Genomic DNA, 18,224 nt, shown 5'->3' with positions numbered 1-18,224 from the left:
ACACTCCAACACTCAGACATTATTTACAAAAGATGCATTTGTGTTCAGTGAGTCCGCCAGATCAGAGGCAGTAGGGATGACCACGTGTTCTCTTGATAAGTGTGTGAATTTGACTATTTTCCTGTCCTGCTAAGTATTCAAAATGTAATGAGTACATTTGGTTGTCAGGGAAAATGTATGGAGTAAAAAGTACAATATTTTCTTTAGGAATGTAGTGAAGTAAAAGTAAAAGTTTTCAAAATATAAATAGTAAAGTAAAGTACAGATACCCCAAAAAACTACTTAAGTAGTACTTTAAAGTATTTTTACTTAAGTACTTTACACCACTGACATAACATTAGATTAGAATATACAGTACAAATTCAGTGTACATACCAGTATAAATTCAGTATTAAACTGACATGAATAAACATGGAATATTACTGTTTTAATTCATGTTTTGTTTTCTTTATTTGGAGTAATAATACCAAAAACTATTTTCCTTTAATATGAACAAACAGAGGAAGATCCATTCACTCATTATCGAAAATCTTTGTTCATCTTCAGGTTGAAAAGACACTCATGAGCAGAAATAAAGCGACGCAAATCACATTCAAAACGTACAATGTAATTTAAAAAAAGGCAATAATCAAAGGCATAGTGAGAAGCCAAGTTTCCCACTAAAGATTGTCAACATAATATCCTGAATTTGAATAATAATCATAAAATAAAACCTGGGCTATTGTTCTGTTGGGTTGTTGCTTGTCCATTTCCTGAGCTAAATTAATCAAAATGGATATCAAAACAAATCCAATAATTTCTCAAATAAAAGTTATATGTGGCAGGGAATGTCCAATCTATCCCTTTTCTTATATAACTTTTCTTTTAAAAAGGGGAATCTGTGATTGGTATACACATTTTTGGCGGGGGTGACCGTTTTGTTTGAATTCCAAATTGCCCCTTTAATGTCACAGCTCTGTTCAATAATTTATCACATGGTTTGATTGGGGTTGAATAAAACACAGTCCTATAGTATATTAAGGTGAGACAGGTTAAAAACAACATCAACAAATGAAACAGGGTGAATATTGGGAGTGGAGAAGGCACCATATGAAATGAATGCAGTTACTTAAATTGCACTCCTCACTGATATTTCTTTGGTCCTTGGCAACCATTTAATAAAACATTTATATAATAAACACAAAGCAGCACACTCACCAAATTTAATTATTAATCAACTGGCATCTTTGGTCCTTGAGAGCTCCCGTCAAATCAAGTATGGCAATTTGTAGGATTTATTTGGCTCACCATGTATATTGGCTCATCAATAGTCTTTAAGCACTTTCTGCATGACATTTTTATTATTTGGCCCATTAAAAACCATTTAAAAAAGTTCTCAACGAGGGAAAATTGCAGTTTTGTAGACAATCTTAGGTAATACATTGAGGACATGTATACAAATTAGCAATTTCCATTCAAAAAACATTCCTACAACCACCATACAATGCACCACAGGGAAGAATGTTGCATAATACAAAAATACTAGTTATCAGCTTTTAGGTTTACAAGCTTAGCCTCCCACCCCACCCCCATTCAATGTCAACATTCTACAATGGATCCAAAGATCAACAATGAAACAGTATATTCAGATTTGCATCGGATGCCTCCAGGTACTGGGTCATAACATTACAGCTTCGCCAGCATTGGAGTTCAGTGGTTATATATACAGTACCATTTCAAAAGTTTGGACACACCTACTCCTTCAAGGGTTTTCTTTATTTTTACTATTTTCTACATTGTAAAATAATAGTGAGGACATCAAAACTATGAAATAACACATATGGAATCATGTAGTAACCAAAAAAGTGTTAAACAAATCAGAATATACACTTAACCAGCATGGCTACCACAGCATTCTGCAGCGATATGCCATCTCATCTGGTTTGCGCTTAGTGGGACTATCATTTGTTTTTCAACTGGACATTGACCCAACACACCTCCAGGCCGTGTAAGGGCTATTTGACCAAGAAGGAGAGTGATGGAGTGCTGCATCAGATGACCTGGCCTCCACAATCACCCGACCTCAACCCAATTGAGATGGTTTGGGATGAGTTGGACCGCAGAGTGAAGGAAAAGCAGCCAACAAGTGCTCAGCATATGTGGGAACTCCTTCAAGACTGTTGGAAAAGCATTCCAGGTAAAGCTGGTTGAGAGAATGCCAAGAGTGTGCAAAGCTGTCATCAAGGCAAAGGGTGGCTACTTTGAATAATCTAGAATCTAAAATATATTTTGATTTGTTTAACACTTTTTTGGTCACTACATGATTCCATATGTGTTATTTCATAGTTTTGATGTGATGTGTTATTTCATAGTTCTGATGTCTTCACTATTATTCTACAATGTAGAAAATAGTCAAAATCAAGAAAAACCCTGGAATGAGTAGGTGTGTCCAAACTTTTGACTGGTACTGTATATATATTGTCCAGTCCCAGTACAGGCTTGGGTGATTCAATAGAAAGCTACAGTGGCATCTCTAGCTGCAGGCCAAGTTCCTATCATATTTAGCAGGTTGAAGGTTCAATGAACATGGGGTGATCCTGTGGTCCAGTTCCAGCACTGTTCAGGGTTGATGGTTTATGGATATGGATGGAAGGGCGTTAGTGTGGTCTAGTATTGAGGGTGGTGGGTGCTATCAGTGTTGCATTTGGATTATGTAGTATGAGAAGGTTGTCTAGTCCCTGTATTGCTGTAGAGAGTAATGTTGGCTAGGGGTTGTTTGTTCAAGACAGTATTGCTCACTGGATTGATGGTCCAGTCTGTTGAGGCTCAGAGCTGACTCTGACTACGGCAATTGGCTGAATGGCTAGCATATTGACCAATTGGGCAGAGGCAGAATGTTCTTTTGGTGATGTCAGTTGGAGTGATCCCTCCCGCTTTCACAGAATGGTGCTCTCTAATTGGATCTCAGGGTCCGAGGGTGGGGTTGGAGAGGGGGCGGGCTCGTGACCAGCAGAGCTCTCCCCTTGTATGTCCACCGTAATTTCAGGGATAAGGGCTCGGCCAATCCCCTTCAAGTTCAGGCTGGGATCTACAGAAGACATTTAGATTGACAGGTAAGTGATCAATCAGGCAAAACACAGCCTACTAGGGTTGGGATGAATTCCATTTGAATTCAGGCAATTCCAGTTCAAGAATTGAGAAGTGCTATTTATTAGCAAATTCAGGGTATAAATGAAAATTCCAGTTCAAAAAAGTGCCATTTATTGTTTTCAATTAGGATTTTTCAATTTCCGTTCACTTCCTGAGTTGATGGAATTGACCCTAACCCTGTAGTACACCACTATCAGTCTGCAGCAAGATGCTCTACAGAACAGACAGAGACACACATCCCCTAGTGTCACCGAACAGACCATATCCACATCAGACACCTAAGGAAAACACACAAACTCTGCGTACTGGAGAAAAGACACCAAGGATTTGTCACAATGTTAAAAAATAAATAATAATAATAATAATAATACAAAAGGACATTAATTTGACTATGACAGGGAAGTTGAATGCCACTTTCTAGTCACAGTTCGTACATTTTCCGATGTGGGAAATCTGATTTCAATAACAGAGTGGCTTGGAGAGTATCCCTGGTGTGTTACTCTGAAATGCTATAATTGCATCACCTGGGTTATAGAATGCTTCAAAGAAATGAAGCTAAATCCAGTAATTTAGAAGGTCTGGACATGAATGTTTAAATATATCATAACTCTTTGCTTTTATGCAGATTAATTCTAAACTTCATGTCCAGACCTTCTATTATTTGACCTAGAGATTAAATAGATGAGTAGATGAGTACCGACTGGACCATCAGTATCAGACTGGATCATCAGTATCAGACTGGACCATCAGTATCAGACTGAACCATCAGTATCAGACTGGACCATCTCTTGGACTATCCCAGGGGTGTTAAGAGTGGTTAGTTAACAAGGGTAGGTGTAAGTAGCCTGTAGCCATTCAACCACAGCCATGGCACAATGGGTTGGGAATCACATGTATGTTATTTACTATTGGCAGGCAGGGTTAATGCATTGGGCTCAACCATACTATATACACACACACACACACACACACACACACACGCATGTGCAGCATGCATGCATGCACACAAGCACATACGCAGGCAGACGCGCACACATGCAGACAAACACACAAGCACGTACGCACACACACGGAGAAGCAAGGGGCAGCAACTCAGAGCATCAGCCAATCATATCCTTACCATTACCTGCCTCTCAATCTCAGCTCACAGGCAGGGCGGCAGCTCACACATCTGCAATATTCCAATATTTACCCATCATGCATTTTATATTAAATCACCACAATTACAGTGTATGGTGTGCGTGAGGCAATACTAAAGGCAGTGAGACCAGAATCCAAGTGAACCCTTCATTGTTGCATTTCTCTCTCTGTGAAAGTCCTGATGAAATCACACAATGCTCGATTAGCTAGCATTGTCAGCAGCATATGATTTCATTGGCAGTTGGACAATAAACTGTGTCTGTTAATACAGTAGGAAGACTTCCTGTTGTGTTTGCTTTGTGTCACTGTATAATATCTAATACATTTGTGCTTAAACTTTTGATGTAGTGCTTTATGTGTAACTATGTCTGAAACAGACTTAGCCAGAGCTTGAAAAAAAGATTCTCAAAATGTCCTTCTGGGCCAAAGAAAGGATGCATACATTACATGCAGTATAATATAATATTAGTAGAACACATGTAATTGATAATCAACACATTGTCACCTTAGGGACTAAATGAACGCTGTTAGGACAGGCCCAGAGAAAGTATTGTACACAGAGACAAATTCCTGTCTACATTGTTGAATAGCAATAATGTTTTTTTCTGATTTGGACATATAATGGAATGTTTGGCAAACAAGAACATTTCCATTACTGCAGGATGTGTGTGTGTGTGTGGAAATAGGGCCAACAATACATCAGTATGTGCTACTGCAATACTGTGTGTGAGTCAGCCAGGGAGCCTCCTGCTCTGCTTGGAACCTTGAGAGAATTCCTACCAGGAAAACAAACTCCTCTGTTGAGTTGGGTTTCCAGCTCTGATTATTATGGGAAGCTAACGAAGGAGCTGATTGGTGAACAATACACTGAAACTCTATCCTTATTTTAGTCATCCTTCTGTCCTTCCTTTCTCTGGATGCATTTTCTTTTTCTCACAACTGCTTAGACTGTGTGTGTCATACCTTCCAGAGATGTCCTTTCTCACCAGAGAGAAAGGATATGGGCTATGACTCTATTAGCTATGACACACATACAGCACATATTGAGAGCTGGATTGAGTCCTCTGTTGTAAGGTATACTGGCCAACTAGCTTACCCAAGTAACACAAGTAAGTTTGTGTCATGACAGTTTAATATCCGGTATACAACTAAGTCATGAGTAGTTTGGATTGGGAAAGGATGGACGGTAACTTTACCGGTGATGACTTTGGAGGCGGAGCCGCAGGTCCCGTTGCTGTCGTCATTGGCGGGCGGCTGAGGGGGCGGGGGAACGTTAGGTCGGGGGCGTGGCTTCGGGGCCGGCCTGGTGGGGCGAGGGAGGGAGCCAGAGTGGAAGGAGGAGAGGGGGGTGAAGGGGGTGGAGGTTGGACCATCGTGAGGAGGGGTGCTAGGGGGTGTGGGAGTGTGGGGCGGAGAGGGGTCTGACTCCCCCTGAGACTGGGGGGCTTGTGGGGGCTGTGGGGGTGGGTGGCTGGGGGCGTGGATGGGGGTTTCTTTAACAGAGTGGTGTCGTGGGGTGATGAGGGGGTAGGGGTTGTTAGATGCAGGACTGTGGCCAGGGGTGTGGCCAGGGGTGGAGGCATTAGCTACAAAGGGGTTGGCCCGTTTGGGTGGGGCAGGGGCCTGCTTCTTAGTACCTGGGGAAGACACAGTAAAACCATGGATTTAAACTATGAAATCACACTGATCAAAGCACTGAAAAGTATGTGAGATATAAAGGTCTGAGCATTCTGTCTGATTTGATTGATGCTATTGTGGTCCTCTGTAGCTCAGTTGGTAGAGCATGGTGCTTGCAACGCAAGGATAGTGGGTTCGATTCCCGGCACCACCCATGTATGTATACATGACTAAGTTGTTATGGATAAAAGTGTCTACTAAATGGGATATACTATACTATTTGAAGTACATTGTGAGTTGTGTCAGTCTCTTCAGTGGAAACTTGTAGAGAGGTGTGGTTGAGTGGTCAGGGTGCGTTGTCTCACCTCTGCGCACAATGTGGGGGCTGGGACCCCTGCATCCTGCCTGGGAGTGGGGCGTCCCCATGGTGAGCTGGGAGCCCCCGTTCCTCAGAGGAGGGGGGGTGGGGCCAGGGCTGTAAAGATAGAGGACAGGACAAACCCACTGTCACGTTCACCCATCAGTCTACAAGCCAGGTCTCAACGCAAGTGATCACATGCAAAAACTGCATCACATGTCAGGGTTAGTCACTTCCTTGGCAATCATGTATAAGGACAGTTAGCCAGTTACATGAGTCAAATCATAACATGGAAAGATTAAAGACAATCACGTCTCTCAAATCACGGTGCGTTTCCAACTGACACAAAACACTACAGGAAGTTCATTCGAGTTCAGGAAGTTCATTCAAGGAAACTAATTACAGTTGCACATGCATTGAGGATAACCAGAGCAGGAGTACCAATCCTGCTTGGGATGATGCCAGCATGGTAAAGCCATAGGGCTGTGACTCAGAAGAATCAAGAGTTTGGGACGATCACATGAAACACCTAGGCAGGCTTGGGGGAGGGCTGACCAACAGACAAATATTCAGGAAGGCAGACACTTGAGGGAGCAGGACAATAGACAAGCTGCTTCCTGGATCACTAGGAGAGGCCTTTCAACAAACAGCTAAATCATTGGCTTTGGGACATCGGTTTGATTTACAGTGTACTTGATTACAACACATAGGCAGTATCAGCCTGCATAAAACATATATGGGACAACCAATGACAGAGTGAGTAGCTGTAGGTTGATCAATCAGGATCGACAGCAGGGTGGCGTGCAGCCTTCTGATTTCTGATTGGTGACAGGCGGGGAGGGACTCAGTCTCTACTTCCTCCTTACCTGCTCTCCTCAGCGCTGTGCTGGGTAAGAAGCAGAGGCTGTTGCCCTGGGGCCACCTGGGCCTCTGGTACCCCACCCTGACCTTGACCCCCAGCCAGGCCAGGTTGGCCAGCCTCTGTACTCCCACCCAGAGTTTGCTCCTGGGTCTGGGGCTCAGCCACAGGCTGGGTCTGGGGGACCCCTCCAGCCTCCGGCGGTGGTAGAGGGGGCTGGAAGGCGGGCGAAGAGGCATGATGGTGCTGTTTTCTATTTAGAGTGGCAGCTCTACGTGGGATGGGGGTGGGGTTGGGGGTATGGTCACCCAGTTTGTTAGGAGCGGGGCTATACAGGGGGGAGAGGGGAGAGAGTGAGGGGTGAGGACACACCAATGACAGCATCAGAGAGGGGAGAGACAGAGAGAGAGAGAGAGAGTATGAGAGACAGGGACTGATACAGAAACAGAAAAAGAAAGACAGTTAAAAGAGAGACCACTCCACAGAGAGAGAGAAGAATGAGGTATTAACCAAAGGCCTTTACTGAAACGGAGTATCACATGATTCTAGTTCAAGTGACCTTCGAACTAGTGAACTTTGAGCTCCTGCCGTTTCTTACAGCGAGAGTATAGATAGATGCCATGACAACAGAATAGAGTGACACAAAACATACAACCAGTAACCTAAAACCTAGGCTTTAATAGAGAGTGGCATATAGGATGTTCAAAGTGTTAAACATTGTTTTGTGACACAGCTTGATAAAAGTGTGATTCAAGACAAGTGAGAGTTAATCCTTATATCTCCTGAAACATGTGTTAATTTAAGAACAATTCTTAGTGAGAAAGTGTGGTTATTCATCACGTTCACCACTGTCCTCGGTTTAAACACATTTTATTGGTTCCTTTCTACAATCATCTTACATATCGGCAATACTGTAGTGTCAAAACACACACAAACACATTGGAATTGGAATGGACTTTCAGAAACTGGGATTCTGGATTCACAAACTGTCTCCTAGTGTATAGGTTGGACTTCGTTAAGAAGGCAGTGGCATCGGCTGTTCCTGCTCCCCAGCGGGCGTTTCTTTGACCGTGATGGACTCGTCAGCCACTACATAGAGGGCTGAGACGGCTGCTGCCCCCCTGGACTCCTGCCTGGTCAGTGTCCGGGGATGGGGGATGAGACCTGGGCTGGGACGGGGGTTGCTACGGGGGTAGGACAGGTACCTGTCTTTGCGGGGACTGTCCCCGTCCACCAGGCTGCTGGGGTGTCGCCTCTCGAAAGGTCCCGGGTCAGGTTCAGGGGTCATGGCCACGAACATGCCCGACACGTTGAAGTCCACGTCTGATGAGAAGTGAAACACAGAGAGGTCAGCAAGCAAGACAAAGGGCATTTCCTGTTCTATGTCACGTGAGGAGTAACTTAGGAGTAACATAGTCACTTAGATAAAGACTTTCTGTAACACAATCCCTTCCCAGGTACAAGTAGAGGTCGCTTACCATCTGGGAAGAACCAGTCAGCGTGCTGGATGATGGGTTCTATGATGGCCACCACATGGACAGAGGTAGCAGCAGCCATCTCTGCCAGAGTCCTGAGGATACAGGGAGAGAGAGAGAGAGATCAATGAAACATCAAGCAAAATCTGTTGTTAGGAAATTAACTACTGTATCTATGTACTGTACAACACTATTCATGCTAATTATTGAACTCAAATGCAAGGGATGGATTTGTAGAAATAAATAAGGCAGGAAGCGTTGCTAAGGTACACAATAGTAGGTTTCTGTAGACAGAAGGTAGTCTTTGGTAAAAGGGGTAAATGGGTCATCACAAAGAAAGGAGGACCAAGGCTCTCTTCATATAATTAATTAAAATGCCTTTATTGGTATGGCATGTTCAATGGAAACAAAGATTTGAAATGTGTTATCTTTGTTTCCATTGAACATGCCATACAAATAAAGGAATTTCTATTAATTCAATGAAGAGTGCCTTGGTCTTTTCTTTTTGATGCATGGGATGGATGTTGTATATCCTCCTCAGTGTACTGCTCACCCCTCAGTCTTGGACCAGAGCAGGTTGGGTCCCAGCACTATGGCGATGTTACTGGGAGTCATCTTATTCACCTCACTGTCCTGGGCCAGCTTGGCTAGGAACTTTACCAGATACCTGCAAACAAAATCCCAAAAGGGGAATGAACCATTGACCTTCTGCGCATCTCATAAATAAATCACTTCTGGGAGCATATCATTGGAGTGGTGGACGTTTAAATGTTTCCAGCATGACACTCACCTGAAGTTGGCCTTGTGGTTCTTTGGCAAACCGTCACACGCCACCCACAAAGCTTGAAGCCTCCTGTCTGTGTCAGACACACTGTACAACACAACATTACATACACAAATAAGATGGTACAATGTTTCACAGTCTCTATAATAAACACCTGTTGGGTTTGGGTCGTATTCATTAGGGCACACCATAGCAAAACGCTTTGCAACAGAAAACCAAAATGAGCATTTCTTATTGGCCAATTCAGGTAGTACCTCCACGTTTCGATCTGTTTTCTTCCGTTTTGTGCCTATTGAATACGACCATGACAGTGAATGAATGTGTACACAGGTGAATATGTGGTATTATTACTTGGAGGCTTGTGTCCACTCGTCATACAGTGCGAAGGTCATAAGGGGTTCAGGCAGCTCTCTGAGGTAAGACTTCAGAGCTCCTGGACAGAGACAGGGACAACACAACCACAAACATGGTGCATTATAGTACATGAACTGAATGGGGTTCAATTGTGCTTTTCGAAGTAGTGGGACTGTCCACCTAAAATACATGATAATTTTCAACTGAAATATACACCATTCCCACTGGACTGAATACGCTCTCAAATCCAAAGACTGCAGTTTGTATTGTCTTCCCCTCCGCACCTCCAAATTCAACCCCTGCATAGACTATTGAGAGTCAAGGGGAACGAAAACAACTTTACTGAGTGATGTAAGGGAAATGGGTCATACCAGCTACAGCATGGGGGTCAGAGTAAAACTCCTCTAACTGGGAGGTGGAACAGTCCAGCGCTGCCTTCAGCTTCTTTAGTTTGGAGGCCCCAGCAGCGATTCGGAACAGACCCTGAGAAGAGAGAGATACATTATTAAAGTTTGTAAATGGTTTTGTCTTCATAGCAAATGAGAACTGGTTCTCAACAAACTAACCATGGTTAGATACAAATATAAATGATAAAAAATGCCCATTTGAATTGAACTGAGAAGCTCTTTGAGGGGGAAATGGATGTCTGCTTTCTGTTCTAATATTAGAGAAGGCCGTCTGGTCTGGTATGACTGAGACAAGGAGAAGGAAGGAGGGAGAAAATAGATACCATCATTTCACATCTATAGAGATACGATTCTTTGAGGTTGAGGTTGTCTGTAAAAAATAAAAAATAAAGTGTTACAGTTGAAAGCTTCCCTCCAAGGCACGAGGCTGGCTAACCAACCAAAGAACCAGACCACAGATGTCATCAGTACTAGACTGCAGGCTCTTACTCAGCATGTCTGTGAAATGGCAATTGTCTAGTCTTCTGTCTGTAACAGTAACATGTTGGTAGTTTGCTACATATTAGATATGGATAGGGTGACTTACCCTCAATAACTAGTAGTGCATTGAGACCTAGTGAGAAGCACTATAAAAACGCTAGCCCAGGGTTCCCCAACTGGCGGCCGGTGGGCCAAATTATTTTAATTGTCCCCCCAAGTTTTTTGTTGGACATAAAAGACTGTAAAAACACCAGGAAATCAGCTCCAAGTGCTTTTAATTTTGGAAGTCTGTTCCAAAGTATTCCCACGCATAATAGAGAGCTATACTGTATTTGATCATATACAAATGTAAGGAAGGTTTGAAATTATTATGTTTTAGTCAAATATTATATCTATTTGGGCTTATTGCGGTCAATTTGAAGTGTACAAATTATTTGTAATTATGTTCTGGCCCCCTGAACATCCACTCAAGAAAAACTCTAGTTGATGATCCCTGCGCTAGTCCATTCTTTTCACCATCATCATCATGGTGATGGTTACCTCCTCCTTCATGCCAGTCTCCAGCAGCATCATGACACAGGCCTCTAAGGGCAGGGCGATCTCACGGTTACTCCTCTTCAGGTGCTCTTCCAGAGCCGTGCCGTACGCAGGCTTCTCCACCCACGAGTCTGTACACAGGGCACAAAATGGCCGCCGGCGTAGGTCAGTTTCATTATCATGAACAGTATGTGAGGAAACAGAGATTCTGTTCTGACTCTGCTAGGTTATTCCTGTCATTTTAGAGTACGATTAACAGATTAACCGATTGCTCACTAATAACCAACTTCATCTTAGCAAATGTAATTAATTTATCTGAGTGACACCAGGGCCTCTATTCAAAAAGCGCTCAGAATAGGACTGCTGATCAAGGATCTGTTTAGACTTTTAGTTCATAATGAATCAGCTTTATATGGACAGGGGAGTTACGGGTCCAGATGTGACTGTAGATGTTTTTAAGACAATAGAGCCGTTTTCACTCAAATCAAATTGAACCTGATTCAATCCAATTCCTATTTCATTAAGTCCGAGAAAGACTGCTCATTAGCACCGCTTTGTTTTACTGCTAAGGCAATGAAGTGCCAAGACTTAACAAACTGACGTCAGTTATGTCACTTGAGATTTTCTATTTTTATAACAAACCTTTACCAGACTCCGTTTCCTACTTAACATTACATGAATAGTTGGCTGTGCTTTGTGAATACTGGCTTTGAAATGAAAGAGACTGTTGATTAGAGGTAAAATATATCTGACCAAGGTGATGCAGTCAAAACATTCATTGCATGCAGTGAGAAAGCATTATGAATCAACATTCAGTTTAATTTATTATTATTACTTGATTTTTTACCTTAGTCTCTTGAGCATATTAATCCAAATGTGCATTATTTTATCAAGAAAATTGTGTTAACAGGTTTTGATTCATTAAGGTTTCCTTTACCTTTCTGTGCCTGTATGGTCGGCAGGACTCCTTCCAGAGCAGCCAGAGACCTCCTGTGGTAGTCGGCCTGGGCCTCTACCAACTGAAACACATTCACATGGTATCACACACATTCACATGGTATCACACACATTCACATGGTATCACACACATTCACATGGCATCACACACATTCATATGGCATCACACACATTCACATTGTATCACACACATTCACATGGTATCACACACATTCACATGGCATCACACACATTCACATTGTATCACACACATTCACATGGTATCACACACATTCACATGGTATCACACACATTCACATGGTATCACACACATTCACATGGTATCACACACATTCACATGGCATCACACACATTCACATGGTATCACACACATTCACATGGCATCACACACATTCATATGGCATCACACACATTCACATTGTATCACACACATTCACATGGTATCACACTCATTCACATGGTATCACACACATTCACATGGCATCACACACATTCATATGGCATCACACACATTCACATTGTATCACACACATTCACATGGTATCACACACATTCACATGGCATCACACACATTCACATTGTATCACACACATTCACATGGTATCACACACATTCACATGGTATCACACACATTTACATGGTATCACACACATTTACATGGTATCACACACATTCACATGGCATCACACACATTCAATTGGCATCACACACATTTACATGGTATCACACACATTTACATGGTATCACACACATTCACATGGTATCACACACATTCACATGGCATCACACACATTCACATGGCATCACATATTGTGCCTTCAATTTATTCCAAATGCCACACCTTAAATTCCCTGTGGGACAAGAACGTTATTCAATCCAATACTACCCCACTCTTAACATAACATTTCAATTCATGAGATATTGTGGGTCAAATGTGATCTGAATGAAATGATGATGATGATGATGAGCTTGTGATATAGTCAGGATGAAGAATACTCACAATGACATAGTAGCGGGCGTAGTTTCCCTCCTTGGAGGAGAAGTTATACATGTCAGCAGACAGCTGGTCCTTAGGAAGGAAGACGTGAACATTAGCATTTTGTCCCTCCAAATGTGGTGTAGACTTCAATTTTCAACCCGCTTTTTACCCAATCACCCAGTGAAATATGCATTAATAATATTGTTGCATATGGACTTGAGCCCATTTTAATATAATTGTAAAATGAGCCTAGCAGTAGTAATTATTGTGTCATGGGTTAGATGGAATAATCTATGTCCATTGTATTTGGGCAGAGGGAAAGTACAAAGGGGGCCTGTCTCTGAGGGCAAGAATGCTTCCATAAGGGTTGAATAGGAGACAGTTGTCTGGAGTTAGAGCTGGTAGATCGTAATTACTGTTCTATAACACTGTCTAATATCTTCACTGTTTTATACCACTATATCCTTTTAATATGAGGATACAGCACATATACAGTGAGGGAAAAAAAGTATTTGATCCCCTGCTGATTTTGTACGTTTGCCCACTGACAAAGAAATGATCAGTCTATAATTTTAATGGTAGGTTTATTTGAACAGTGAGAGACAGAATAACAACAACAAAATCCAGAAAAACGCATGTCAAAAATGTTATAAATTGATTTGCATTTTAATGAGGGAAATAAGTATTTGACCCCCTCTCAATCAGAAAGATTTCTGGCTCCCAGGTGTCTTTTATACAGGTAATGAGCTGAGATTAGGAGCACACTCTTAAAGGGAGTGCTCCTAATCTCAGTTTGTTACCTGTATAAAAGACACCTGTCCACAGAAGCAATCAATCAATCAGATTCCAAACTCTCCACCATGGCCAAGACCAAAGAGCTCTCCAAGGATGTCAGGGACAAGATTGTACACCTACACAAGGCTGGAATGGGCTACAAGACCATCGCCAAGCAGCTTGGTGAGAAGGTGACAACAGTTGGTGTGATTATTTGCAAATGGAAGAAACACAAAATAACTGTCAATCTCCCTCGGCCTGGGGCTCCATGCAAGATCTCACCTCGTGGAGTTGCAATGATCATGAGAACGGTGAGGAATCAGCCCAGAACTATACGGGAGGATCTTGTCAATGATCTCAAGGCAGCTGGGACCATAGTCACCAAGAAAACAATTGGTAACACACTACGCCGTGAAGGACTGAAATCCTGCAGCGCCCGCAAGGTCCCCCTGCTCAAGAAAGCACATATACAGGCCCGTCTGAAGTTTGCCAATGAACATCTGAATGATTCAGAGGAGAACTGGGTGAAAGTGTTGTGGTCAGATGAGACCAAAATGGAGCTCTTTGGCATCAACTCAACTCGCCGTGTTTGGAGGAGGAGGAATGCTGCCTATGACCCCAAGAACACCATCCCCACCGTCAAACATGGAGGTGGAAACATTATGCTTTGGGGGTGTTTTTCTGCTAAGGGGACAGGACAACTTCACCGCATCAAAAGGACGATGGACGGCACCATGTACCGTCAAATCTTGGGTGAGAACCTCCTTCCCTCAGCCAGGACATTGAAAATGGGTCGTGGATGGGTATTCCAGCATGACAATGACCCAAAACACACGGCCAAGGCAACAAAGGAGTGGCTCAAGAAGAAGAACATTAAGGTCCTGGAGTGGCCTAGCCAGTCTCCAGACCTTAATCCCATAGAAAATCTGTGGAAGGAGCTGAAGGTTCGAGTTGCCAAACGTCAGCCTCGAAACATTAATGACTTGGAGAAGATCTGCAAAGAGGAGTGGGACAAAATCCCTCCTGAGATGTGTGCAAACCTGGTGGCCAACTACAAGAAACTTCTGACTTCTGTGATTGCCAACAAGGGTTTTGCCACCAAGTACTAAGTCATGTTTTGCAGAGGGGTCAAATACCTATTTCCCTCATTAAAATGCAAATCAATTTATAAAATTTTTGACATGTGTTTTTCTGGATTTTTGTGTTGTTATTCTGTCTCTCACTGTTCAAATAAACTTACCATTAAAATTATAGACTGATCATATCTTTGTCAGTGGGCAAATGTACAAAATCAGCAGGGGATCAAATACTTTTTTCCCTCACTGTATATATATAAAAGTAGTGTTAGGTTTAAGCTGTTTGTGTATGAGAAGAGTAATTATCTAGTGGACCGTGGTAGACTGCAAGAATGTGCACTCCCTATAACTGAAGGCTTCTCCTGACTGATAAGAAGTCCTGTGAGAGGCGTGGAGGAGTACCGGACTCAAGCTGGGTCGATAACACCACCTGCCCAGCCCGGGGGGGGGGGGGGTTCTGTTTGGGAAGGGGGGCCTAGTCGGAGGTTATAGATATATGTGCTTGTGAAGTTGTATCTTGTCTTGAAGCTGCAACACCCAGTGTGGTTAATAAATCTAGCCTGAGCTTTCTTTGGTATCTGTCTGGATTATTGAACCAGAACATAGAACCTAACAATAGGTAACTGACAGCACAGTCACAACCCTTTAATAACATAGCCCTAATAACATGTATGTCAGGCTCTGTCACAATAACCCTCTGTTCAGCCAGGTCATCAGATATGATCCTGTCATGATTAAGAAGCCTTAGCTGGAATGTGCCGCCATCTTTTCAACTTTACCTCCAGTCATTAGAGCAGGAAGGTATTCCCAACTTCCCAAGGTCATCTAGGAATAGTGGGAATACCAGGTGTGTGCTCTCATGCTGCCCTGTACTGTCCCTAGACTTCCCTTTTTACTGAGAGTTTTTTCATAGTGCTGGAAACCTGCAAAATGCCCTGGAAACCTGTTTCTACCACTTTGCCCACCAATTACATCCTCTGTTGTATGTGCACATTTGGTGCCAATATATATATATCATTCTCCCTTAAATGATAAATAATATAAGTTCAATACGCTATAAAATTTAACATTTTAGCGGAGACACTTGATATGGCGAATCAATCTGTAAAAACCACTACCTACCTTGCACATCTCCACTTTGTTCAGGGCCTCGTCCATCTCGTCTTTGAGAGTCTCTGCCTTGGCGGCCGTGGCCTGGTTGTTGGTGGAAAAGTGAATAGACTTGCTTGCCTGCAACCACCTGGAGCAAAAAATATATATTATGGAGATTTGGAACTTTGTCTCATCTACATGTACACATAGAGTCAAATCTTTACTTGAGAAATGCACATACAACTTGTATTTGGCATAGCCTTATGATTGGGGTTCTAGTCCAGTACCTGGCTCTGGGGTTCTAGTCCAGTACCTGGCTCTGGGGTTCTAGTCCAGTACCTGGCTCTGGGGTTCTAGTCCAGTACCTGGCTCTGGGGTTCTAGTCCAGTACCTGGCTCTGGGGTTCTAATCCAGTACATTGCTCTGGGGTTCTAGTCCAGTACCTGGCTCTGGGGTTCTAGTCCAGTACCTGGCTCTGGGGTTCTAGTCCAGTACCTGGTTCTGGGGTTCTAGTTCAGTACCTGGCTCTGGGGTTCTAGTACAGTACCTGGCTCTGGGGTTCTAGTCCAGTACCTGGCTCTGGGGTTCTAGTCCAGTACCTGGCTCTGGGGTTCTAGTCCAGTACCTGGCTCTGGGGTTCTAATCCAGTACATTGCTCTGGGGTTCTAGTCCAGTACCTGGCTCTGGGGTTCTAGTCCAGTACCTGGCTCTGGGGTTCTAGTCCAGTACCTGGTTCTGGGGTTCTAGTCCAGTACCTGGCTCTGGGGTTCTAGTAGAGTACCTGGCTCTGGGGTTCTAGTACAGTACCTGGCTCTGGGGTTCTAGTCCAGTACCTGGCTCTGGGGTTCTAGTCCAGTACCTGGTTCTGGGGTTCTAGTCCAGTACCTGGTTCTGGGGTTCTAGTCCAGTACCTGGCTCTGGGGTTCTAGTACAGTACCTGGCTCTGGGGTTCTAGTCCAGTACCTGGCTCTGGGGTTCTAGTCCAGTACCTGGCTCTGAGGTTCTAGTCCAGTACCTGGCTCTGGGGTTCTAGTACAGTACCTGGCTCTGGGGTTCTAGTTCAGTACCTGGCTCTGGGGTTCTAATCCAGTACATTGCTCTGGGGTTCTAGTCCAGTACCTGGCTCTGGGGTTCTAGTCCAGTACCTGGCTCTGGGGTTCTAGTCCAGTACCTGGTTCTGGGGTTCTAGTCCAGTACCTGGTTCTGGGGTTCTAGTCCAGTACCTGGCTCTGGGGTTCTAGTACAGTACCTGGCTCTGGGGTTCTAGTACAGTACCTGGCTCTGGGGTTCTAGTCCAGTACCTGGCTCTGGGGTTCTAGTCCAGTACCTGGCTCTGAGGTTCTAGTCCAGTACCTGGCTCTGGGGTTCTAGTCCAGTACCTGGCTCTGGGGTTCTAATCCAGTACATTGCTCTGGGGTTCTAGTCCAGTACCTGGCTCTGGGGTTCTAGTCCAGTACCTGGCTCTGGGGTTCTAGTCCAGTACCTGGCTCTGGGGTTCTAGTCCAGTACCTGGCTCTGGGGTTCTAGTACAGTACCTGGCTCTGGGGTTCTAGTCCAGTACCTGGCTCTGGGATTCTAGTCCAGTACCTGGCACTGGGGTTCTAGTCCAGTACCTGGCTCTGGGGTTCTAGTCCAGTACCTGGCTCTGCGGTTCTAGTCCAGTACCTGGCTCTGGGATTCTAGTCCAGTACCTGGCTCTGGGGTTCTAGTCCAGTACCTGGCTCTGGGGTTCTAGTACAGTACCTGGCTCTGGCTGAGTCATAGTCTAGGACTAGCTTAGCCAGCTGTTTCCTCTGTTTCAGGATGTTGGGAATGTCCACCTGGGTAGGTATGGGAGTAACACGTTTTATTGTAGTGAAAACATGTATTATGTAGTAAAACAGTAATGTGTTAAAACAGAAGCAAGGTGAAATGACCTTGGGATCTGTATTACTTGATCACCATTGACATGCTCAGTGTTATCAATGCCAGGGTAAGATATGGAGAGTGTTGGTGGTCACCTCTGCTAGCTGGTTGAGAGGTTCCAGTATCTCTCTCTCTAGCTGAACCTCGTGTTGCATCAGCTCAGACGCTAGTCTGCTCTCTGCCTCCCCACACACATCCATCATCTTACTGCCAACACACACACACACACATACACACACAGAGAGATATTGAGAAAGACACATAGACACACACAGAGACATGCATGCATGCACACAAGCAC

General features: G+C 43.8%; 1 protein-coding gene across 1 annotated transcript in view; it reads right to left on the bottom strand.

Moving 5' to 3' along the window:
• Positions 1–20: 20 nt before the first annotated feature.
• Positions 21–18,224, bottom strand: part of LOC311150144 (rho GTPase-activating protein 17-like) — a 63,312-nt gene continuing 45,108 nt past the window's right edge. Inside the window, exons 5-20 of the mRNA XM_084187440.1 lie at positions 18,019–18,130; positions 17,762–17,838; positions 16,049–16,166; positions 13,098–13,166; positions 12,078–12,159; positions 11,144–11,271; positions 10,088–10,199; positions 9,714–9,795; positions 9,369–9,449; positions 9,132–9,245; positions 8,582–8,673; positions 8,309–8,426; positions 7,111–7,431; positions 6,252–6,361; positions 5,466–5,906; positions 21–3,067 (exon numbers count right to left, since the gene is read on the bottom strand). Of these exons, the coding sequence (XP_084043566.1) occupies positions 2,916–3,067; positions 5,466–5,906; positions 6,252–6,361; positions 7,111–7,431; positions 8,309–8,426; positions 8,582–8,673; positions 9,132–9,245; positions 9,369–9,449; positions 9,714–9,795; positions 10,088–10,199; positions 11,144–11,271; positions 12,078–12,159; positions 13,098–13,166; positions 16,049–16,166; positions 17,762–17,838; positions 18,019–18,130 (2,209 nt within the window). The 3' untranslated portion in view covers positions 21–2,915. The remainder of the gene's footprint in view (positions 3,068–5,465; positions 5,907–6,251; positions 6,362–7,110; positions 7,432–8,308; positions 8,427–8,581; positions 8,674–9,131; positions 9,246–9,368; positions 9,450–9,713; positions 9,796–10,087; positions 10,200–11,143; positions 11,272–12,077; positions 12,160–13,097; positions 13,167–16,048; positions 16,167–17,761; positions 17,839–18,018; positions 18,131–18,224) is intronic.

Source organism: Coregonus lavaretus (genome assembly GCF_964263955.1).
Source record: "Coregonus lavaretus genome assembly, chromosome: 2".
NCBI classification, from domain to species: Eukaryota; Metazoa; Chordata; class Actinopteri; order Salmoniformes; family Salmonidae; genus Coregonus; species Coregonus lavaretus.
This window is presented reverse-complemented; position numbering and strand designations above follow the sequence as displayed.